At 40.1% G+C, this 24,964-nt stretch overlaps 4 protein-coding genes across 4 annotated transcripts; 1 reads left to right on the top strand and 3 right to left on the bottom strand.

Annotated features, from left to right (window-relative positions):
• The first annotated feature begins 154 nt into the window (after positions 1-154).
• LOC119554582 (gamma-glutamyl hydrolase) lies at positions 155-3,390 on the top strand. Its single transcript, XM_037865564.1, has 2 exons — positions 155-363; positions 1,293-3,390. The coding sequence occupies exons 1-2, from the start codon at positions 200-202 to the stop codon at positions 2,167-2,169; spliced, it is 1,041 nt and encodes a 346-aa protein (XP_037721492.1). The 5' UTR covers positions 155-199; the 3' UTR covers positions 2,170-3,390.
• Positions 3,391-14,249: 10,859 nt separating this feature from the next.
• Positions 14,250-17,107, bottom strand: LOC119554584. The gene has a single exon (XM_037865566.1). It carries the CDS (start codon positions 16,783-16,785, stop codon positions 15,847-15,849), a length of 939 nt encoding a protein of 312 aa, XP_037721494.1. The 5' UTR covers positions 16,786-17,107; the 3' UTR covers positions 14,250-15,846.
• Positions 17,108-20,318: 3,211 nt separating this feature from the next.
• On the bottom strand, positions 20,319-22,397 carry LOC119554583. Its single transcript, XM_037865565.1, has one exon. It carries the CDS (start codon positions 22,029-22,031, stop codon positions 21,081-21,083), a length of 951 nt encoding a protein of 316 aa, XP_037721493.1. The 5' UTR covers positions 22,032-22,397; the 3' UTR covers positions 20,319-21,080.
• A 1,837-nt stretch (positions 22,398-24,234) lies between these two features.
• LOC119554585 lies at positions 24,235-24,854 on the bottom strand. The gene is given in 3 exon segments (XM_037865567.1): positions 24,235-24,262; positions 24,264-24,493; positions 24,584-24,854. Coding segments are annotated over 3 exon segments (276 nt in total). The 5' UTR covers positions 24,602-24,854.
• Between the last annotated feature and the right edge of the window lie 110 nt (positions 24,855-24,964).

The following is a 24,964-nucleotide window of genomic DNA, read 5'->3' as shown; positions in this document are numbered from 1 at the left end:
CCATTTAATTAGATATCTATTTAAGTCCAACCACATCCCCAAAAGTAGGCCACTACTTTTATTAATCCGATTTAAATTTTCGCATTCGTTTTGTGGCTATCGAAATTCTGCCAAGTGACCCTGCATTTTGCTAGGTTTGTTTACATTAAGTTTATATACGGCTATTCAGTTGGCCGTGGTCGAAAGTCCGAAGAAGACGATGGCCGAGAACGCATCTCTGCACGACACGCCAACCATTGGCGTCTTGTGCATCGATATTGCCACCAAACTGCAGCACAATTTTGGTAGGAAGTACTATAGCTATATAGCCGCGTCCTATGTAAAATTTCTGGAGGCATCCGGTGCCCATGTGGTGCCTATTTGGTAAGTAATAATGATATTATATTCGCTAAGTGGTACAGTTTCGAAGTGAAGGGATTTAATGTAATTATTCAAACTTAAGTAAAAAATTGTAATAATAAAAAGCATATGAAGAATGGGAGCTCTGCGAACTTTGGGGCACCCCCGATACTTTACAATTTCAAAGTTTTAAAATCGAGAGTTGTATTATATTTCAGGAAACACTTCATTTTTTAAAAAGCTAAAAATGTAGTTTTCAATATAGATAAAATAAAATATCAAGGGTTTAATGGGTAAAGGGTATAGAATCGATTTATATGGTATCTGGCGCATATCTGGCTCATTCCAAGCATTAGTCTTCCGATGTCACGTACGCACTTAGTTGGCTTTGTCGGTGATGTTGATTTCAATTTACCATATAAATTGGGAGCCAAAACAAAAGATGATCGGGGATTGTGCATCGATCTGGCCCAGTCATTGGTTCATAGACATGGCCAAAAAGGGACACAGCCGCCGGGAATCGGTTGAGCCCATCTGCTGAGTTGAGCCCCCCGCCACTTGAATGTTAAACAAATTGCATAGACAAACAAAATAAATGACAAACGTTTGGGTAGCAAAGAGAAATAATTATCTCACCGGGCAATGTGCCAAGTTATTCTGGCAGAATGCAATGCGATTAAAGAATGGGGCAAGAAAGTGCTAATACTTAAGGTTTATTTATTGTGGTTGGCAAACGCTTTTGCTTTCGCTTTCATTTTATGAATAATAAACATTTCGTTCCCCTTTCCCTGAACTAATAGTTTCTAAAATGAAATGAAAATTGGCTAGGAAAAGGTATCTCGAAAACTGATTCTTTAGAGGCAAATTTTAATAATATGTATCTTGTTTTTAAAAAATATATTTGTTTCCATAAAAAAGAAATAAGGAAAACCTTATGATCAATTACCTTACAGGATCGGTAAGGAACGAGCTTACTATGAGTCGATGATGGGACAGATGAATGGCTTCCTGTTGCCCGGGGGAGCGGTCTTCATCGACGAGGCTGATAGGCAAGCCCGTCCGGATCTGACCAGCGATTGTGTGAGGAGTGCCGAGCGTATATACCAACTAGCCATGGAGCGAAATCAACGGGCGAGAAGGCAGGATGACGCCGGTGGATACTTCCCCGTTTGGGGAACTTGTCTGGGCTTCCAGTTGCTTCTCGTCCATGCCGCCGAAGAGCCCAAGATTCGCACCGATTGCCAGCCCATGAGGCAGGCCATGTCCATTAAACTGACTGAGGACTACCAGGAATCCAAGTTGTTTGAGAATTTAGGGGATTCCGCGGCCAAGGAGATGGAAAATCATCCCTTTGCCTGCCACCAACATCGCTATTGTATTACCAAAGACAGTTTGGAGACCTGTGGTCTCGCCAAGGACTGGCATCCTCTGGCCACTCAGAAGGATTCTGCGGGACTGGAATTCATTACGATTGTCGAGCACCGGCGATTTCCCATTTTTGGCTGCCAGTTTCATCCCGAACGCGCTGCCTTCGAGCAGCTAATTATCTCAGAGGATCTCTGCCACTTGGCACATTCTTATTCGGGAATCCAGTTGTCCCAGATATTCAGCAGTCGATTTGTGGACATCTGTCGTAGGAACAGAAATCGATTTGATAGTCCGAAGTCAAAGGTGCGCCACCTCATCTGGAACTGGCAGCCCGTTTTCTCGGGTCAATTCAAGGACTCAAACTGGCTGCAGTGCTATCTTTTTGAGAAGGACGTGGACTATCCGGAAGATTACAAGGATGATGTGCAATGTTTGGAAGCTAACCCCACTGGTGGATTGTGATAGCCAGAAGCTGTGAATCAAAATCTTAATTTATTTTATATGTTTGCACTTAAATAGAAATAGAAATCTAAAATTATTATCCAGATTTATCCAATTATGTTTTGTCATGTCTGAATTTTGTCACATTTATTAGGCCCTATCCATTTTGTATGCCCAATAGCTTGTTGATTTGAGCCAGTTTTTTTTTGGCTACCATCCTATCCTTTGAACTTTTCCACTCATCTTTTCCTATTTTGCATTTCTTGTGCTCAGCCCACGAAGTAGTTGGAAGTACTTTTCCACATTTGTCTCATGTAAATTTTACGCTGTACTTTTCCGTTCAATTTTGGTGCGCGCTTTTTCTTTTTTGTTTCTCAAGGATTTTCAATGGTGGAAAGCCATTTTCTGTTGCCTCCTGTTTTCCCTCAAGCAAATGGAATATTTTTGTTCATTTTTATGGGTCTTCCTTGGGCAAAGGGTATGTGTATTTTTAAGTGATGTGGGAATAAAGTCAACAGCACTTGGGTTAAGGCAATGGAAACTTGAAATAATTGAGCAATATATAATAAATGTTTACCAAAATGGTTTCATTTGTATATTAAAAATGAGAATATTTTTTTTTATAAATGTAATATAATAATAACAATATAAAATGGTCTTAAAAATAATACTTTGAGTTAGGGCCCTTTGTGTTTTCTTAATAGTTTTTCTTATTTTTTCTAGGGTGCCTATTCAAACAAATTTTAGAATTTGTCTATTCATTGGGTGTGTTGTTTGGCAGGCCCATTTTCGTGCTTCTACTCTTAAAATTTCCACTCGGGGGGCTTGTCAAAAGGTAGGCTGCTCATAATTAGCGCATGACAGAACGGAATGTTTTCCTGTCGGGCTTATGGTTATTTGTAAAAATTCCTGCGAATGTTCCATTAGGCGGACACTGGCTTGGTTATTTATTAAGGTTTTCATCCCGCCCGGGTTAAAGTTCAGTCTGAGGTGTGAACACGAATTCTAGCTGTTATGGCACATGTTTTTGTCTGATGTCCATTATTGTGTGGGGCTTCTAGGTACTGGCACTCTCATTGTTATGTCCTGGTATCTCTGCGTCTGGGTCTCCGGCTTTTCCGCGCTGTCTGGCTTCCTTTTTTATTCGCCCCATAGCCTTTTCTTTACCCCTCTATTGTGAGTAGTTCTTCCTTCGATCTAGAATCGTATGCTAATGAGTCTATGCGAATGTCTAGCCTTTTCTTTAATTCATAATCATTGTTATTAAAGTTGTCATTTGATTTTTTCCCTTTCCTTAATCTTTTTTTTGGTATTATGTGGAAAATTTTATGAGAATTTGTTATTTATAGTATTTTTTAAACTTTTAAAAACTACATGGATATCCTTTTTCAGTAATCTATCATGATCTTCGGTGCAAGGAATAAACATATGGTTTTATTAATTTTTATGTTGTATTTTTTTTTGTTGCTTACTTATATTTACCTTTACCATTATTAAATGTCAAGCCTGATCTTGATCTACAGATGTGCTTTGATTTTCCCCCTTTCTTTAATTTATAAACATATTGTTTTCCTGATCCTGAGATTTTCATCATTAGTTTTATTTAAAATCTTAATAAACAGATTGATACTAGGGATTTTAATTTTTATTTTAATTTATCATGATCATAGGTGCTAAAAATAAGCATATGGTTTTTTTTTAGATATTAATGTTGTATTTCTTGGTTGGTTTTTTTATATTTCTGTTTACTATTTTTAAATGAGATGTAAATGGAAAAGTGGTGTCTAAAATACACTGGTCGGCATATGTATTTTGACAAAATAAAAGTTAAGTATACTCATAACTTGAATATACTTCTTGTAAACTATAGGCATCAATGGAAAGGTAATTTCAATGCCGTTTGAATGATACAATACATTTCTTTACCCATTCAGTACTTATTGAAAAGGACGAATTTGTGTAAATCAACTTTGAAAAAAAAAAAAAAAAACTTTTTTCCTCGTCTTGAAAACTTAAATTTTTTGATGCAAAAAGTTTCTTCAAACAAAAATAATAGTAACTGCAAAAAGAATTTTTCAAATATCATTTTGCTTATATTTTTTATGATTTTTTGAAGGTGACAATGTCGGAAAAAATTTGTATGAAAAAGACAAAAATATGGCTCAAATGCCTGTTTTTAAGCATTTTCAAAAATTCATAAAAAATATAAGAAAAATGATATTTGAAAAATTCTTTTTGCAGTTACTATTGTTTTTGTTTGAAGAAACTTTTTGCATCAAAAAATTTAAGTTTTCAAGACGAGGAAAAAAGTTTTTTTTTTTTTTTTTAAAGTTGATTTACACAAATTCGTCCTTTTCAATAAGTACTGAATGGGTAAAGAAATGTATTGTATCATTCAAACGGCATTGAAATTACCTTTCCATTGATGCCTATAGTTTACAAGAAGTATATTCAAGTTATGAGTATACTTAACTTTTATTTTGTCAAAATACTTATGCCGACCACTGTATCTATTTACGAACACGTGCTCTCATTGATTTGCATATTATCCTGATACTACGATATTTACATGCGTTTCTTTTGTTTCGCTTTATGCGCACTTACGTTATTGTGTGAGAAAAAAATTGTCAGCATAAATGCCGCATTAAATGCCCTTGTGCCCATTTTATAGACTCACTCACATGGATGGGTGTATTCACACTTGCAGAGACACTCACACACACATGGGCAGGGGTAAAAGAAAGGGGTTTGGAAGAGGGGGTGGGGGTGGGTTGGAAAATTGGGGTAGGCCAAAGTTGGGCCAAAGTCTAAAAGTAAAAGTTGGCATATTTCTGTTTTCTCAACTGAAAATTAAGCCGCCTTTTCATAAAAACACACACATTTACTTAAATGCAGATTCTCTCCCTTTCTTTTTACCACCTTTCTCCTTGTGAGTGTGTGTGTGTGTTTGTGCGGCTTTCACAATGACGTCATAGGTATGCTTCTTATAGGGCCGGCCTTTTGCCTTTCTATAACCTACTTGCCGTGCATTGAACCGGCCTTCTTGCCCGCTCTCTCTTTATCTCTCTCTCATGGCTACTTTCACCCATCTCGCAGTCCCCACTACTTTCTCCCACATCCTCCCGTTTTTCTCGCCTCTCTTACTACCAAATCTCTGGTTACTTTCTCTCGCCGGAGAGCGCAACTGCAGGCTGCAGCTCGGCGTTTTGGGCCAATGAACTCGGGCTGCAAGGACATTGCAGTTGCCGTCGAGTGACATTACGAAAGAAACAACAACAACAGCGGTTTGACAAATTCTGCAGAAGCCAAAGGTCCTTTGGACACCCTGGGTCCTGACCCCTCCCCTTCGGTATCCCCGGCTGTGGAGCGGTAAGCCCCCTCTAGACGAACAATTTACGCTGATTTGGCATTTAAACTGCAGTTGAAGGATACACACCCAGCTTTTATAAATGCCGCCGAGTGAGTGTGTGTGAGTGCGTGATATTTGTGTGCGTGTGCGTCTGACTCTGGTAGTCCTTTCAACTGACCCCACAAATGGGCGTGACTTGGACAGGATTCGCCAAGACCTGGAACATTTTCCTTTATTTTTCTAGGTTTTTGATTGTATTTCGGGTGCTAGATTTAATAAGGATTTGTTATTTAAGCATGGTTAATATTATTTTTTAGGATAGTAGATTTGAAAATAATTTCAAAATTTCCCACTTTTCATTTCTACACATTAATTATTTTTTAGAAGCTACAAGATTATATTATTAATTTATTTTAAGTAATTTTAAATAGGAACATACTTATGTATTTCAATCCCAAGTTACATACAGTCCTAAGTTAGATGTTGTTTCTAAGAGGATTTCTAAAATTTAAAGGTTCAAAATAATAATGTGCAAAATAAATGAAGGAATGAAACCATTTAATAAAATTTAAGAAAAAACACTAAAAATAAATAAAAAACAATATATAATCCCAAAAGAATAGTTTTTGATAATACACACTATAAGTTAAGATGTTTAATATAAAACCAAAAGATTGGTAAAGTAGTTGTTATCAGAAATATAATAAAATTATAGGTACATTAAAATTTGTGTTTCAGTAAACTTTTTGGATTATTTCCGTTTAGAAATATTTCTGTACTTATTTAAATCTGCACTTATTTTTAATTTCCATTCTCCCATTTTCAATTGGAAATTTCGACCATAACACTCAAAGTTCATATCTCTCCCCAGTGCCCCACTCCAAAAAGCTTTTAACTATCTGCCGCCCCCGAGTCCCTCGAGGCCCCCTTAACAATTAAAATTGCCCTTTTCATCCGCTCATTTGTCAAACGCTGTTTTTGTTGGCCTCTGACTCCAACTGGGCCATAAACATTTGTCGTTTGGCCCATTTTCGTTGCCTACTTTCGAGGGGTTTTCCTTTTTTTTTTTTTGGTCTAATGGGGCGCGTGTGGTGTGGTAAGCCTCTTAAATGCTAAAGGCCCAAATGCTATCGGCCTATTAGGTGCTGCTGATTTTGGCATTTTATTTTTACATTTCTCCGGCAATTATGGGTTCTCGCCTCTCGTTTGGCTAAATTTAACCTGAAAGGCAGGGCGTGACATTCAGCAAGCCACCAATTCGGCTCTATATATATATATATATATTCGACTGTGTGTGTGTGTGTGTGTGTGCTCTGCTGGTGACGTCATCCGCGCTCTTGCAATGTTCGAAGGCCAATCGACAGCGGGCCAACAACACAAAAGCTTCATTATTTGCAAACATACGAGTATTTGGGTTAAGCCCGCGCCCATGTGGCATCGGCATCCCTTGAAAGGATTAGACCAAGGATATGGGCCTCGTCTTCATCATCAGTCATCTCGTTGAGGTGTCGTTGTCTCTTAGAATTTTTAGTGGGTCAAGTGTCCTTAAGGATTCCAAATTGCTTCGAGCTCTGACCTCTGCCTGCAGCGATCTCAGGACATCGAAAGAATCCTAGCCTTGCCTTGCCCCGCCTGCCACAATGCAAATTGTTGCAATTGTCTTTCGGGGGGCGGTCTCAAGGCCGTTGCATTCAAATTAGCTGCAGTTTATTTATGTCTCGGCTTCCAAGTATCCGTTTTAGCCCGGTTTTTATGCAGGGCACAACGCGCCGCAGTGACGCCTTTGGTTTTGCCTGGTTTTTGGTTTATTAATAAGTGCGAAAGGGGGGAGCTGCTCAGGGGTGACTGCTCAGGGGTGACTGCTCAGCTGAACATGAATGCCACGAGGGCAGTGGGGGGCGTGGCCTGCATATAAATAAACCAAAAAAAAAGAGATACAGACCAGCAACCGCAGGACGGAAACTGTACCAAATGCAGTTCCCTCGCCGGTGGCCTTACTCACAGCCGATTCAATTAGGTGGCAAAGATGAGGAGGCCACGTCCGAACGAGCCTGATCACACCTGCACTGCAAACAATTTCATCTAGTTAAAGTGGCAAATTAATTATAATAAAAAACGTGATCCATGAAAATACAAATTAAGTATTTTTGATGTATAGTAAAAATAAATATGTATAATAAAAATGATTTTACCAGTTATTAATCAGTTGGATTTTGGTACACTTCCTATAAGATAAGTATTGAAAGTTCCTATCTATTATTAAAAATAAATGTTGAGTTGTATCTAATTAAACTTCCGTTGATAAAAATTATTACTTGTTATAAGTATAATTTTATAATAGATAGTTGAAGATTACAAAATAAATATTATTCGCAAAGTTTGGTATAATAGATAGATTAACAACTTTTTGATTAAATGAGATGTATAAGAAACCTTCTATAAATTAAATATGGAACATATTCCATGGTTAAGAGCAATGTACCCTCTTCAAAATAACTAGTTATATGTTTTAAGATCAATAATATACAAAGAAAATTCAATTTTAGGTAAATAGGTCTATAATTTTTTTATTTTGTTAAAAATATAGTGTTATTTAAAAAATTATACCAGACAATTGGAATGCAATTTTCATTTATCTCCTGTGTATGACGCTTTAAAGTTCCGGCGACGGAAAAGGGGTTTTCCGAATAGGTGTGGAAATGGCGGCGGAAAACCGCAACCGACAAACGTCAACGACTCTAAGGACAACAACGACGGCGACGAGCTGTTAGCCCCTGACCCAGTTTAAAAGACTGAGAGATACAGTGGGAGCGAGAGAGATGGGTAGACCGAAAGAGAAAGAGACGGAGACAGTGCCGACGTCACCATTTGGAGAACCTTCGTTAGGTGCACGGATGACGATGCTTAGCGCAGATGCCCTTGCCATTTGCCTTATCGCCGCGGTAACAGCAAAGATACTCCTTCAGAGGCACCCAGCCCCCCATCAACCACCCCCTCAACTCAAGAGCATCCAGCGTCCTGGACCCCTTTGACCCCAGAACTCAGACCCCAGTTCCCAGTTCCCAGAAGCCAGACCCCTGACCGCCATGCAAATGTCTACATTCCGCACCACTGGTCGTATACGCAATAAACTGATTATTATTGAGCTTTAAATTCAATTTGCGGAGAGCGCGTGGAATGGATAAAATAAAATGCTAGTGCGCTGGGAATTGCAAGCTGAAAGCCCGAGAAGCTGGCAAAGAGATTCATCCGAGACATGAAGCCACCTCCTCGAGGAATCGATCGATTTTTTATGACTCTGCCATGCGTCACTTACCGCCCAGGATTCATATGCAGCACTTGTCGATGCAGCTGCCCTTGCACTTTCCCTAATTAAAGAGGATTGCGTCAGTTGGGATACATTTGCCATAAGTGTGCTCCAAAGGGCACACTGATATTCCTGATAAAATCAACACCTTTCATGGTGGCAATTTATATCACGTGTTCTTCATAATTCGTATATGAGCTTAGTTCGAGAACAATTCGTTTGAAGTGGGTATATCTGGAGTTGTTATCAATTATTGAGAAGCTCTGTACGTAAATCATCTTCGTAAATATTCGCTGTTAAGGAATAAAGTTTATGAACTTTGCATTATCATATTATAGTTGACATATTATGACATATTATAAACATATAAAGATAAATTGTGATCTATGGAGATTTTATATCTTTAGATAAAATATATAATTAGTTATAGTCCGAATAATTAAATGATCAATATTTGCCATTGCTTATTTTATTTTTTCGCAAGATTAGTTTTATAAGGATGACATTTTAAAACTTATTGGCATTTACAAATTAATTGTAAGCTTAAGGTACTATATATATTTAAATATTTCTGTTTTTGTTATCATGGCAATAACTTTCTCGATTTTGAGGTAAATGCCAAACCTTCGATACTTAGGCAATTACGTTTGATTCATTCACAAGTTCTGTGTATTTGGCTTGTCGAATGTCCTTGTGGTACCCACCTTTACGGGAGTACTCCCACCACATCCCATCCAGACATTGACAGCATCTCCCATGGACCTTGGCTCAATAAAAGGACAACTACTGCTAGCCCAGTGAACCAGAGCGAATCCCGAAATCGAATTAAATGCCTGGCGACGTGTGGAGCAATGAGGCAAACAAAGTTGCCAATTTGAACGTGGGGTTTCCCGAGGGCATCCTGAATCTGTGTGAAAGTAGGTCGAGGCCAGGATGCGTGATCCAGGAGGTCTGGATCCGGCACTTGGACGGCTTCTTGCGGCAATTATGAATGAAATCCTTTCAGGAGCGGAATCCGTTCCACCGGCAGTCGCTCCAAGGTCCTTTGGGCGCTCTCTCTCCTCCTCGAATCCTAGCGCTCTCTGGAGCCGCCCAAGGATTCCTGGCCCGGCTCAACCAGCTCAGCTCGGTTCAGCTCCCGTTGCGGTAAACGTCATCGTCATCGCTCGACCTCCAGGGCAGGCGTTAACCTTCGACCGGCGATGACTGCATCACCCGATTTGTGAATGAAAGCAGGGCCAAAGATCCCAGAACTCCTCCTAATTAATAGAAAGTACCTAGGCTAATGTCTTGAAATATAACAAGTAATTGGCTTATTATACTTTGTATTTTAAGCCTATTTTAACTAAAAATTGAAAACATATAAGCCAAAAGGATTAGATTTAGAAATTCTACTTAATTTGTAAGTATACGTGATTATGTGAAGTATCTAAATCAACAACTGTAAATTGGGCATAGGATCCAAATCTATTTGGTACCAAATCTATTAATATGTATTTTTCCAAAATATTTAATATTGCATATTTAATTTTTAAAAAGGCATAGGTTGTTTTTTGTTTATTGAAAAATCGCCAATAACTCAAACATTTTTATTATTCAGTACGAATATTTTTTTGGTCTATTAAGGAACAGTAAAAATGTGGAACAGCTTTTTTTAACGTTTGTTTCTTAAACAAGTAGTAAAGCTACCTCACATATAATTTCAGCAATTTGTGGGATTATAATATGCCCATGTGGGATACTAATTAACATGGGACCCGGGTTCTGACCACATTGCGTCCTTTAGGCCTTTTTCGCCCTGACAAATGCTACGTGCATTGGCCCAGTTAGCTTTGCGGTCTATTACCTTCTTTTTGGCCGACTGCGTAAGGAATAAATGTTTTGTTTAGTTTTCCTCTATTTCGGAGTCCTTTATTCGGTCGCCGGTCCAGACACGTAGTTTGCTCAGCTCGTTATTTCCGAGAACTGACTGCAGATGTCAGCTTATGCATTCGTTTTGGGTCACTTCTTATAAATAATTAAAGTTTCCCAGGGGAAACAGGCCTAAATAGCCAAGGTACATGGCTAATTACTATGGGGGAAGTTGTAATTTATGTTGCTGGCGGGATATATGTACTTCAAAGGACTCCAAATCTTAGGATGTTGGGATGTCCGCAAAATAAGTGCATAAATAATGTATTACTGCCCAACCTACCCACTTAAATATTAAACAAAGTTCCAAAGGTATGATTAAAATATTTGTTATTTAATTACTTAGTAAACTAAGAAAATGTTCTTACAATTTCCCCCTCATCAATCACCAAACAACCTGCTCAATTTCCGAAGCCTACTTTTCCGGGGCTCCTTGAAATGTAGACATTTTGTTTGCATATTAAGTTCAATTACCGACACACAAGCTGCATATCTAATGAGAATCAGAGTCAGATCCGCATAGAGTGGCACTCCATCCAATTTCACACAATATTTGGAAGGCTGCCACTTGATTGTTCTCACGTAGGCCGATATTTGGGTCAAAGTGCAAATTAGCATAAGTGATGCCTCCCGAAAATCTCCCAGGCCTGCGGCATGACTGGCAATAGCCGAAGATTTAATTCGAACTAAAAATAGCAGCTCGTGTTGCCCGTAAGACCAAAAGGACTCTTGGAAATTTCATTAAATTTTCCCCCTATATTTCTTTACTTGAAAAATGAAATTACGGCAAGAGTGCCATTAAGAAGCGACAGAAACAACAAAGATAACGAGCAGGAAACATGAGCAATAAAATACACAATAAAAAATGAGAACAAGCGTAAAAATATGGAGGGGAAGTATCATACCGATGATGGGATGGCAAAGGTAAACAAGATACAAGTAAATATTGACATGGAAGTCGGCAGTCATATAAGCGGGGAATGTAATGGAAATAAAAATGAAAATGATGCAGGGCTTTTCCCATTCCATCTTGTTGCTGCCACAAGTGAAGGCCGCCACTAAAAGACAGTCAAAAAGTTGACAAAGTAGACCGCAAGTTCAGATTGTTCTTGAAGTTTGAGTTGTACCCTCAATTTTTTACCACCCTCATGTGAGGCGAAGCCAAAAAGAAGATTAATTATCTTGCTACTGTTTGCTACTGTACTTGTACCCTGTCAGTATACCAAAATACAAAAATATTTAGGAAAGAAAGGGGACTTACGAAACACAATTAGGATAATTATGAAGTAATAAAACATGTACAAGTTAGGATAGGATTTGAATGATCTAATAATTAATTGATGAGTAAAATTAGACGTTTTAACTTGAGTATACCACCTATTAGGGTATTTACAACAAAAAATACTTTTCCTATTTATAAAATTTTTTAAAGATGGTAATAAAAATTTCTTGTGTGGTAGTTTTATGCAGCGCTACACAAATATTGAGTTGGAAATTCAAATTCAAGTTATATAAGCGTTTAACTTGAATTTGAATATCCAACTTTATAATCAAAAATATAAAAAAAATGTAATTAAATCTAGTAAAAGCATTAATAATTTTTAGGGTATTATTAAATTGAAATCAGCAGAGTGGCAACAAGTGACCGCTTCCTGGACTCCTCCTTCGCCTTGAATTTCATGCCCGGCGCGTGCAGCAAATTAACACGCCCCGTCTCATAAAGAGACCCTAAGCCGCAGAAGAAAATGCGGAAAGAGGCGTGGTAATACCAAGAAAATCGGAGGCTGAGGGCCCCACCTCCCTGCGAGAAGTTAATGCCGCGTAGCCTGTTAAAAGGAAGCCCGTATTCGATTTCTACCATGAAATCCGTGCGTTACCTTGAGGGTCCCATAAAGCGCGCAACTCGAAACTCCACCGCAGAAGCGAATGTAAAAATTATTTCCGTTTATTATTAATAAGCAGAAAGGAACTTTCACCATACTCCTTTATGGTGATGAAATTTAAGCCAAAAGATTGGGGTGGAAAGGAAAGCGAAACCCGCATTGAAATAGCACAGAAAATGCTAAAAATATTCCCCCCAAGACAAGGCACTTAATTAAATGCTTAAAAATAGCTATCCCCAAGGTCGGAAGAGACAGCTGCTAGTATAGGATAGCATATTAAAGGCGGTCTACCACAAAGGAGGGGGAAAAACTAGACTTGAATGCTGTCAAAATGATTACGTGACTGCTGGAAATGCTCACTTTATTGTTACGAGAATTTGCAATTTCAACTGGCAAGCTGGGAAAATGAAACTGGGAAATGGGAACTGGGAAATGCGAACCAAAGAGTAGCCAACGCCTCGTATGAGCAACAATCACAGCTCTAAAAATCACACATACGCCCCATAGTCATCGTCCCACAATTGGTTGCGTATCTTTTTATCTCACTTTAATGCCCCCGCATTTGTCGACTGTCAACGAGAATTAGGTCAAAGGATATTTTTAGACTGCCAGACTAGTGAGCATGCCAATTTCTGATATGGCCTGGGTTGCAAAAATATTTAGATTCCGAATTTCTGACATATTTCATCAACTTTTCGGTCACGTCACGATGGAGCAGCCCAAGTGATAGAGTGTGTGGTGAGTGCCCGGTAATTTGTTGTGTTGAGCCACAAAAACACACAGCAAATCAGCAGGAACATCAAGTACGTGACTCTCGTAACTTCGATGGGCCATTAAGTTGGCATGGGGGAGAAACAATGCCCAACTCCCCAGAGATTTCCCATTTAATGGGCCTGCTAATTTCATTAACTTCATTTGCCAAACAGATGGATTTTTATGATAATTGTTTGGTTTCAATTTCCCAGCGGCAATCCGCTATTAATTTGAAATCTGTCGCTCAGCCACAAATCAATCACTGCAAAATGCGAAATGCGAAACATGAACCCCTTACCGATCCGATGTCAAATCAAACTGTCAGTGTGATGCGTTTTGGACCCGAGTTATTCGATATTTATTGTCTGCCAGTTCGGTTGGAATCGTATTAATCAAATGCCTTCAGACATCCTCAGACTTCAGACTCATTATAAATTCAGTAGGAATCCCCATCGTCTTGACAACGGAATTCGAGTGGTGGTAACGGAGCAACAGAGATATCTTGATGGCAATTCAATCGTTGACCTACTTTCTGGGACACAATTTATTATGGAGAATAGGTTCGATGCTAGGGCCATTATAGGAGGTTCACCCGTGCGTTGGGGACTTGCCAGACTCTCCTAATTGCAGTTTCCACATAATCATCATAATGTGTATATGCCATTGATTTGTGGCTATTTTTGGCCAACTTTTTATGGAGAAACTTTTCGATTGGTGTCACCAGAAGATGAAGATTGAGATAAAGTGGACAGTATATTAGGGCATAAGTTTTGTTGCTGTGGATACGATAATTATGATGGTTAAATGGTAAAGTTGGCATGGTGATGGTGATATTATGAAATGAATGATGGCATCATTTAGGTTTGGTTACCCAGTAATCGAAATCCCTTGGTCCGAATGAAAAACACTTCAATTTTGGTGTAAATTATTTCACTTTTATTGAACTCTCTTTGCTTTGTGGCTATTGGCCTTTCAGATGATTACAATTCTTTGCTGCTCTTGTTGCTGCTTAGGTAAATAGTTATTAATAAGTATATGCTGCTGTATATATGTGTATAATATTGGTGATATTGTTTTGTATAATCCTTCAACTTTTATTGCTTTGGCTTGGGATTCAATGCGTTCGCATTTATATATATAGTTAGGCCTTGGTTTGCATTTCATTTAATATGCTTCTCTATAAACTGTAAATGTGTATAACTGCTAAAGTAATGTATATGTTGAATACTCTTAAGTCAGTTTCGCGGCTTCTTTAGACTTGCTATATAATATCTACTTCTGAACTCTACTTACTGGAGTGCTGGGTTTATTATATCTTTGGTGTGTGGTAATTCTTTTTGGCAAATTATGTTTTTTAGTTGAATAAAAGTCTTAAAGTAAATAATTAGTGATTCCTAGGAGAGTTTTTGGCTGATTCAGTTAGGACTGCGGAACATAGATAAATGCCTGACAAATTTTGATCCCATTTAACATTTAGAAAGGAAATTTACTTAAACTTATCATATCGTACTTCTTAAGTGATTTCTCTTGGAACAAATGTTGTTTACGTGAATCTTTGTTTGCTTTGACTTTTTGATAAAGGCACGAATTGTATAAGAATTTATACAAAAAGGAAATCTATTGTGACTTTTCCAATCGATTCAATCAAGCTTCTTAATTACTTCTCAATTTTTTCTTGCGTTTACAGTCTTTGGTATGCGTGGAATGATCTTGATCGAGCATCAAAGCGGTGACAAATGTGTGTATACAGGCTCTATATCTGACAAATTCTACGCATCTACTATTTAATTAATATATATTAAGTGCAAAAGTTATTCAAATTTTTATAAAACTTTATCATGTATGTTTGTTAAATCTTTTCCAATTCTGCCGATGTTTTTTTTAAAGACTTTCGGATATGGTGGAGTTGGAAAGGAAGGGGTTTTATGGGAGGTAAGGGACAGGTTAACGATTGTTGTATCACAGATTTTGAAATGAATTTCAGGGATTGGGCTTGGGGAGGTTAAGTGGAAGATGATGTTTCCAACAGATGCGCCTGCATTGACGTTGCATTTCCTTGGGGCCTTTATGTACTTACTTAAAGGTTTTTAGGGATCTTAAATTAGTAATATCTTGAAATGGACTTTACCTGAATTAATTTTAGAAAATAAATTAAAACCTTAGGTAGCTAAGCTTGCAAATTGAGAATCGTCTTATTTTTGTTAATAAAAACTAAATTACTAATATATATTACACATGGTTAATGTTAGCATTAAAATAAATAATAGTAAATTTAAATGAAAAAAGGAAAATCATTAATATTTATGGAACTGGAAAATAGTTTGACTTCTAAAATTTCTTTTTTGATAATCTTTCAGTAATTAATAAAAAAAAGGATAAGGATGATTGCTTAATTATCTGATTAGTGGTTCCTGATACTGCTTACTCTCTCTTCTCTCTTTTCTTCGACTTTCCTTATTATCCTGGATATCCTTTCCGATTTGAGTAGTGGGTCCTTAGCGCCTGGCATACTGACAGCAGACGGAACTGCGCGGCACCCGCTGCGTCGGCAGACCGGACATGCCCTTGAGATATGTGTAGGAGACGGGCTGCCGCAGGATCCTTTGCGGCGGCGGCTTCACCTTGCTTTTGGCCACTGAACTGCAGGACGATGAGGATGACCTGCCCATCGGATGATGTTGGTGATGGTGTTGCTGCTGCTTATAAAGTTCCACATTTGAGGCGGACTTGAGAGCCGACTTGAGGGGCAGGGCCGCTGCTGGCGGACCGCTGGCGATTGTGGGAGGATGGGCAGCCGGCGGCGGGGGTGAGGGACCGCTGCAGGACATCGAACGCGAGGTGAGCGAAAGGCTCTCGAAGGCGCGACGCAGCGAGGATGTGGAGCGTCGATGGAGTCGCGAGAAACTGGCCCGGCTAATCGGCTTCCGCTTCGATGGTTGCTGCACTTGCTCCTGCTGCTCCTCGATGTCCAGCGTGCTGCTCGTCTCGCTGGAGGCACAAGACATGGACATGAGCTCCAGTCGCGACTGGTGGGCCACGTTGAGGCCACGCCCCGAGGAGCACGAGTCGGTCGATGAACTGTGCGCGTCCTCCTCCTGGAGCGTGACCCCGGCCACTCCCCCTCCCCCTCCGCCTCCTCCACCGCCTCTCGATGTTGCAACGCTGGCTGCGTCATCGGACTGAACTAGGTCATCCTGCGACCTCAGGCCGAAGCGGCGGCTCAGCTGCCGAAAGAAGCCCAGATTGCGTTCGTAGCGCGGCGTTGGCGAAACGCTGAGACTGCCGCCCGGCGAGGGGCTGCCATTGCCCAGCGTGTTGTTGTAGCCCACATCTAGTTTGTTGTTGTTGTTGTTGTTCAGGCTGCCATTGCTGGCGGTCTTGTGTTGTTGCTGCTGCTGCTGCTCATCGGCGAAGCAGACATGAGGAGTGCCCATCTTTTGTTCTTTTCAGCGAGTTCTACCTCATCAAAGGCCACCGCGGCGTATGAGTAATTTCCCTATTAGCCAACAGCAGCCAACCGTGCGTATGCGTGATTTCCTTATTAGCGGTGCAGTCACTTAATTCTTAACTTTCTTTCTTCTGGCCAACCCTGCGTATGCGTAATTTCGGTAGTGCGTATGAGCGCCCTGCACATGCACTTCCGCTTCCGGTGGAAATGCTCTCCGCTTCCTTTGTTATCCCTGCCGGTGTCTTTGTTCACTGTTTACCTTTGCTTGTGTTTTCTATTTTCCAGCGAGAGCGAGAGAGTACCGACTGGGCACGTTGTCCTGCCGCTTGTGAGTCGGCAAATCGGAAGCCGCTGGCTTTTATAGCCTCGCCCGGCACTCTGCAAAGAGGTCCTTGGAGAGACAGAGAGAGCGGCAGAGAGAGGGATATTCTCGTTTCTGCAAGGCATCTGCTCCTGCTCCTTGCCACGTCCTTTGTCCCTGCATTGTTGCCTAATAATAAAACGGGAAGCGAATTTTGTTTACCGCCGTTGGTTTGTTTTGTTTCTTGTTTGCACTGCCCCGGGAGCTTGCGCCGCTGGCCGCCAGGTGGTGTCAATGCACGGGGTTCCAGCATTTTCTAGGCAGTCAAATACCTGGTATTTTCAAGGGATATGGTGCATTTGAGTTGCTGGAGTAAAATTGGCTTAATGCACATTTTTTCAAAATCCCAAAAAGCCACTTCATCCTGATCATATAAGCCGTATATGTTGAAATCTTAAAATTTAGATATTAAAAGCTTTTTTATTGATATTAAAAAGTATTCCTAATTATTAAAAATATATTAAGGATGGAACTAGGATACTGGCATTCCTTGGTTTCATTAAAACGACTATATGTACTATATTTTTCCGAAAAAGGAAATCTGTTTCAAATGTAATTATAGGTGTCTAAAGGTATGGCAGTGAACAAAACATTCGTGTTTGTAAATGAATTTATTGCACATCTAAGCTTAAAATATATTTTGGCAAGCATTTAGACACCTAAAACTATTTTTGTAGCACCCCCATAAGCTACTCATATTTATGAAATATTTTGAAGGTTGTACATTGACCTTTTGTTGTAAGTACTTACTTTATTATTTACCTTTACTGCTCAAAACCACATTTCCCATTTCCATAAACCTTAAGGTATGTAAAATCCAGGTATTACCTCCTAAGTCGGATTATTAGGCATCAGTTATTCGGGACAGAATTCAAAGAAATTCGGAATAGTCCGTCTACTCCCTTTAATTGTTTTCCTTTCTCTCCCCACAGAGTCATCAATTATTAATCAGCTAGACGTTTTCATTTCACTTTTGTTCCGTTTGACTTTCTTGGTTGATTTAATTTTCTTTTGCCAAAAATAGAAACGAGGGGCTTGGTGGTGCCTATTTTTGAGGGACCTGTGCTTTATTTGCCTTAAAATATCCTTGACGATGACAGTTTTCAAGGACTCTAGGCATCGCACTTAAGAAACCAAGGGTCTTTTAGGTGAGGCAATATTTTATCAAAATTTCACCTCACTTAAGTTGAGGGTCAAAAATAGACTCGGGCTGCTTCAAATGTTGTTGTTGGATTTTATTTAATTGCTCCCGAAATTGATTTTAATGCGCTATAAATAAAGCCGAATGCCAATTTTGTGTGAACGCATTTTAAGACAAGCTAAGACGGCGGCGGCTTAATGAAGTCCTTTGTTTTGACTTGGAGGCGATAAAATGGTTGGGGAATAAAAATCCAGGAGATGGGGAGCATTAAAAGCTAGGAATCAGGAGGTGTCGACAACGATGGGAATTTCTCACTCCCCTGGAAAATGCCATGAACATCTAATTAGAGGCGCAATTGTTGACATCGACTGACGTCAGAGCGGCCAGTGATTTTGTTTTGGCCAAAGTGACACAACTCGGATTTTAATTTGGCCATTTGGGAAGCGATGGGTCGGCAGATCGGGTTCCATTGTTATAGGGCGCTTGTCGCAGCCATTTGACGGCGCATTAACTCATTTCGACTTAATCAACTTAGTCAACAGATTAATGAATAAGCTTCAATGTTTTCCTGTCGGGGATTGACCCCTAATTTCAAACAAACTTTGAGAGATTATAAGTGTATTGGCTAGCCATTAAGTAGGTTGGGGATAAAAGCCAGTAAATACGAAATTATGTACTTTTTAATAGGAATTTTATAATTATTTTTTTAATTCTTGTTTTAGATTTAATTATTGTGTCAATCCAGACGACCTTATTTACGTTGAAAAATTACTTCAAAATCCATTAAATAGAAAAAAAAGAAGAATTTGTAACTAATTTAATAAAATACATAAAATATATGAAGGAACATACGTTTACTAATAAAGATTATGTACCAGCTGTTTAAAAAATGCAAACAATAAACAATTATGTAAAATTAAGACAGAAAGTTTATTCAGGTTTTCGCATTTGGATTTCTCACCTTGAACTGTTCTTCCCCCTTTAAAAATTAAATTTCAACTAAAATATGCTAAAAATGCTTTATACGAGTTCTAAGAAAAGTTGATTAATTTATTGTAATTGAAGAATTCCCATTCTGCTGGATTCCTGGAATATGAGCATGTTTTGTTTTCCTCTGATTATCTTCCATAGAACAACCCGAAGCTTAACTCAAAACCGTATCCCAGTCGAGTTCCAGGAAGATATTTGTTAAAACGCAGTTGTATGGTGAATGATAACAATTTATTTAATCATATGAAAATCATTTCCTAACTGCGTCATATAACTATTTCCCCTGTTTACAGGAATTCGGGTTAAAGGCTTTTGTTTGTTTGCAGATAAATCATGCATTTTAATTTGATTTTTTAGGACAAACTATGCCAAGGATATCCCAACCCTTTGAGCTCGGGGCTTGTTTATTATGGGCTGGCCATTATAAAAAGAAGGGTTCAAAGAAACAATGACCTCGAAACGATTGCTTGGGCAGGGACCAACGCCGTCCCATGTCCTTGGCTTGAAGAACCCTAATAATTGGGGTGTCATCAAATTTTAAACGCTTTCGCTTGTCACGCCCGCCAAGTGCAGCGGTAACGATTAACGTCACACGGACATGATATGGCCCAGTCAAAACTATAAGGTCGAGTCCTTCGGCGACTTGATTTTGAGGACTTTGCCTACATCATCGGCAGCGCCAAAATCTCGCTGTTCCCAGGGAACAGTTCTCCTGCCGCAGACTGTTACCCAAACAAAAGGAGGCCACGTGCTCTCTCGCTCGCAGGATGCGCTTTTGCTCTCTCTCTCTTTGCGGGGGAGCTTTTGCCTACGTTAACAGTGTCCTTTAGCTTTCGGTAAACCGTTACGAATCGAAGCTCCTTGGATCCTTGGCCAACGCAACTCGGTTCATTCCCATTGTCTTCCCTTCACCTTGAATGCGATTAAAATCATGGTTTTCTTTTTCATAGTCATGTATATTTTATTTTATTGACAACTAGACTTAGGACTTAGGTTATCTCTGTTCATTTAGGATCTAAAAATATATAGGCTCTAAACATTTTCTCTAGCTTTTTCATTATCATCTACTATACCATTTACATTTCATTATGATATTTCATTGTTTAGAATAATTGGTTTTGTTTTTTAAAAAATTTTCGATTTTTTGGAATGTGAATTATTGTAAAATGTTCCTCTATTAGTGTGTTCTTAAAGAATTTTGCTTTTTCTTCTTCTTTTTGTTTGTATAAATTCGTAAAATTTTGTTTTTGTTTTAGAAGTCATTGAAATTAGTGCAAAGTATATTTTTTAAACTAGTTCATAAGTGCAAAAATCGTTTGGTTTTGGAAAGTATATTTAAACGGTTTAACTGAAGGGCCTCGAGAATTGCGGTATTAAGAGCTACTTTCGAAAGATATGTGAGGGTCTGCTAAATAACATTTTGTTTTACATTAAGCTAAATTTAATTTATTTTCGTTTGTAAACTGAAAGTCCCTAAATTAGCCGAAGACAATTAGATCATCTAAGGTGTATATCGTAGCACATTTATAGATAGGTTTTTGATTCTCGGGGCTTCGTGGCCTTAGGTACACTTATTGGGCCCAGCTGTGACACATTTATAAAATATGCTCGCTGCCTCTTGTTGTAAACCCCCCATTATTTTCCGCTTTCTCTACTCAAATCTCGGTTTTTTCAGGCACTACTCGTACATCACTAGAAATTCCTAAGTATATTGTTCAAGACCCCCCCAACCAGCTTGCAGCTCTCCCTCTCCCTTAATTTAAGTATTATTTTTGATTTCTCCGGATTCTTAGTACATATGCTGCAGGGTGTAGGGATAGCAGACCGCATAGCTGGGCACTCGGGAATAAAGCCCCGACATGCCCTTCATGGAGACATATTGGACTGGTGGCCGCAGGATGCTCTGCTGCTTCTTCTCCTTCTTGGAGGCTGGGGCACCGGAGGACTTGGAACTGGAGCCGGAGTGGCTGCTACTGCTGCTGCTGTTGGAATTATGCGGCGACAGGGACTTCTTGGGCTGCCTCAGGGGAGTACTGCTGCAGGATAGCGAGCGCATAGAGGCATTTCCCGTGGGACTTGAGAAATGCTGCAGCATTCGGCTGACCGACGATGAGATGGAAATCCGGCTGAGATGGAGCCCCGATGACTTGGCCGATGCCGCTGAAGCAGATCTTGGCTTGCTGTTCTCGTTCTCATCATGGCCCAGCTCCACCTCGTCCTCCGCCTCATTGCTGCTGCCCTCCTCGCTGGTATCCTCCTCGAAATGCAACTGCGGATGCATTTGCTCCATGGCGCTGCCTGGCCTGTAGACGGCCTCCACATAGATGTGTCCCTGCTGATCGTAGTAATCCAGTCCAGGGGAATATCTAGAGCACGCCGAGCCACTGGAGGTTCCGGAAGTGTGCTCCAGGTCCAGGGAGGAGCCATTGTTGGCACACTCGTGCTCGTGGCTACCACGCTCGTAGCTCAAACTAAACGAGTCCGTGGAGCTGCTCCTGATATCATCCTGGCTGCTGTAGACCGTCTCGTTCTGCTGGTTCTGATGGTTGAAATGCCTGCCCAGGTGCCTGCTGAGCAATTGCAGCAAACTCCTGGAGCGGGACAGCTTCTTCGGTCCATTTCGTGGATGGCGATGCAGCTTCTCCTTCTGCTGCTGCTTGCCCAGATCCATGGAGGAACTGGCCGCCGAACTGCCGCTGGAGCTCGACTTGGAGCCATTGTTGGGTGATAGAGTATCCATAACGAATTGGTATTTAATTGTTTTTTTTTTTTAATATTTCTTAGTTCACTTTGTGGCACTGGCACTGTGTTTCAGTTCGAGTTCTGACTTTTATTCAGTTTTCAATGCTTTTCCAATGGAACTTGTTGCTGGCTAACGCGAACCGCTGAAGTCTCGATGAAGACTACCAGTGGCAGGCGTTTGGCACCCGCTTTTATACAGCTCCTCAATGTCGCGGCAGCTTCGCATCCTAACCTTCGCCCCCACGAGGACATTTCCGCAGCTCGGCTGTGGCTTCGGCTGCCACGATGCGGATTCGCCTGCCATACTGACACACACCCGTCGGAAATCAGTGCCCTGTGTGCCGTCGAGAAGGACACTACACAGGACTCGACACCCGCAGGAGTCTGCCTCCTTCTCGAAGGAAAACCTGTTGCTCGCCACGGGCTTTTCCACTCAACGTGACTGCTGATGCTTCCCCTTTCAGCCAGGTTAACAAAGCCAGCTAACAACACTTTGGGCGTCGCTGGTTGCACTTTTGAGTTTTTAGCATTGTTGTGCGTGATTGGGAACGTGATCCGTGCACGTCATCCACCCGAGCGACGAGGTTCCTCAGGAACACTTCCGAAAAATAGTGGGGATTCCAGAAATCAGGAAGAGAGATTCCCCCAAGACCTTCTAGAAACCAAAGCCGAACAAAGTAACTGATATATGTTTATTAAACCAAACATTTTACATTTCCAAATAAAATGTATACTTATTTCTGTTAAGTTAAACGCATCAAGAATAGGTACGCAATTAAATATTTTTAGGTTCAACCTTATGACGTAGGTATGATAAATTTTTAGTATTGCAAAAAAACAGCAAGATAATTAAATAAAATGTTAAAGGTATTAAAAGATTGGTTTAAAATAGAACAGAATATTGTTATCTTTAATACAATCTGTATTACAATGGCTCTTTATAACATTATTTAGAAGAAATGTTACATTTCTATAGGCAGATAAGAAGTGTATATTTTTTCCATAACTGTTATTTATAGTTTATTAATAAAATAACCATACTTTTTAAGGGCCTATTCCTTGTACTTCTGTTTTTGAACTCAAAATTTCTTTACGTTTTGCTAAGATTAACACCAGTGGCTGATTCAGGATTTGGTTGTGGGGTGATTAAACAAAATTGTATAAAAAATTTGGAATAAACTACATATTTTAATTGTAAAAGCCTATTATTATTTTTTTGTTGTTACTTTTTAATCGGAGACGGGGGAACTAACCCCATATTCTCCAGTGGGTCCGCGCATGATTACCACAGATTCAAAAAAACTATAAGTCTTATTAAAAAAATTTAAAAAATGGTCAGAAGCAATAGCGTCTTCTAGTTATTGTGTGGAACTTGGTATTATTTCTTCAATGAGCTAGACACACAATGTTCTACGTAGGCTACTTTTTCTTTCAGTGTGGCACGCCTAACACCTTCACATAAACAAGTTGGGCGCACACTTTAATAGTTGGCTCGGGTCAAGAAATGGCTAAAATTGCCACATGCAAGTGTCACAACGTGCAAGTGTCGCCTTTCGAACTTATCCGCATGTGTGCGGAAATCACGAGTCGCCAAGAAAAAGGTGTGAGTATGAGAAATGGGGCCAAGAGAGGCTCCTCTAATCCCTGATAGGTGCTGCAATTATATGCTTCGCCCAACAGGTTGCATCTCCTCGAGACTCAAGCTGCGTTTGCACGTTTTGCGAACGCATTTCGGTTATGCACAGCCCCCTGAAGACACAAATGCTATATATAAATAAGACACCGCCGAGGACATTAGCATAATCGGCAGATCCAAAAGGTCGTTGCTTAAAAATACTACCGGATTCAATTCAAGGGAAAGGGCTGATTGTTTTGTTCTAGATATTCCGGTTTAACAATGAATTTTGCTTAAGGATTATTTTAGCTATGCTTACAAATTAAGACACCCACACGCCTGAATAAATCAAAGGGTTTTGTGAGAGGAAATTGAAAATCCAGAAAATCAGTCACTGGGTCACCATAGTTCCCGGGGATATGGCACGTACTATCGAGTGCCCACCTCCCACTTTATAGTACGCACATATATCAACCTGACCTGGGCTGAAAAATAAGGCTTAGCAGTGCGTGCCGAGGAAAATAGTGAAAAGACTTTTGTGTGATTCTCGGTTCTATTTACTGTGGCTTTTGGCTTTAACGCGGAATCAAAGAAGGAATGAGGATAGCGACAGCGCCTACTCCGACATCCAAGGCCCCATAGCGATTCGCATACGGATAGGGGTAGCCATAAGGTCCCGGGCTGTTGTGGTAGTTGTGGTAGTAGCCTCCCCCCTGATAAGGTCCTCCATAGTAGTAGGGTCCCGGCTGGGGTCCCACGTAGGGCTGCTGATAGCTGAGACCGAAGGAGACCAGCGGCTTGGCCTTGACACAGGTGGTGGTGGCCAACGCCAGGAGCACCGCTAACTGCAACGGGAGAAGGTGAGTGCCTGTGAAGGTGGTTCTTGCCCCCTGCCTCTTGAGGAAGGAGTATCGCTATCGGTATCGGCTGCCTACCCAAAGATAATTGCGCATTTTCTCGCCAATCTGCAAACTACGCCGTCCAGTGTCGTTTTCACTTTGAGCTCCTCCCTGCCTTTCCAAAGACCTTTTATATCCCAGGTTGGGGTCTCGGGACCCAAAGCCTGTTTTAATATCGGGTAAACAACTTGCCGGTGGTCCGCTCCCTGCAGCCCGTTCTAAATTCGTTTCGTTCTTTCGCCAGCTCCACACCGAAAAAAGGATGAAATAATATCTTAATTTACGAGAACTCTAACAAAAAATTGTTATTTCAACCTTTCAAAAGTAAACGTGATTACAGTATTTTTGTACCAACTCTAAGCAACACTTCTTAAATCATCTAATATTTATTTTAATTAAGTTAATTTAAATTTGGTT

The sequence above is a fragment of the Drosophila subpulchrella genome, chromosome 3L (assembly GCF_014743375.2).
Source record: "Drosophila subpulchrella strain 33 F10 #4 breed RU33 chromosome 3L, RU_Dsub_v1.1 Primary Assembly, whole genome shotgun sequence".
Lineage (NCBI taxonomy): Eukaryota > Metazoa > Arthropoda > Insecta > Diptera > Drosophilidae > Drosophila > Drosophila subpulchrella.
This window is presented reverse-complemented; position numbering and strand designations above follow the sequence as displayed.

Bases quoted from the DNA above. Each gene is read 5' to 3' on its own strand.
- LOC119554582 (XM_037865564.1), top strand. From the start codon at position 200: ATGGCCGAGAACGCATCTCTGCACGACACGCCAACCATTGGCGTCTTG. The intron at 364-1,292 runs GTAAGTAATAAT...ATTACCTTACAG, and splicing joins GCCCATGTGGTGCCTATTTG to GATCGGTAAGGAACGAGCTT.
- LOC119554584 (XM_037865566.1), bottom strand. From the start codon at position 16,785: ATGGGCACTCCTCATGTCTGCTTCGCCGATGAGCAGCAGCAGCAGCAA.
- LOC119554583 (XM_037865565.1), bottom strand. From the start codon at position 22,031: ATGGATACTCTATCACCCAACAATGGCTCCAAGTCGAGCTCCAGCGGC.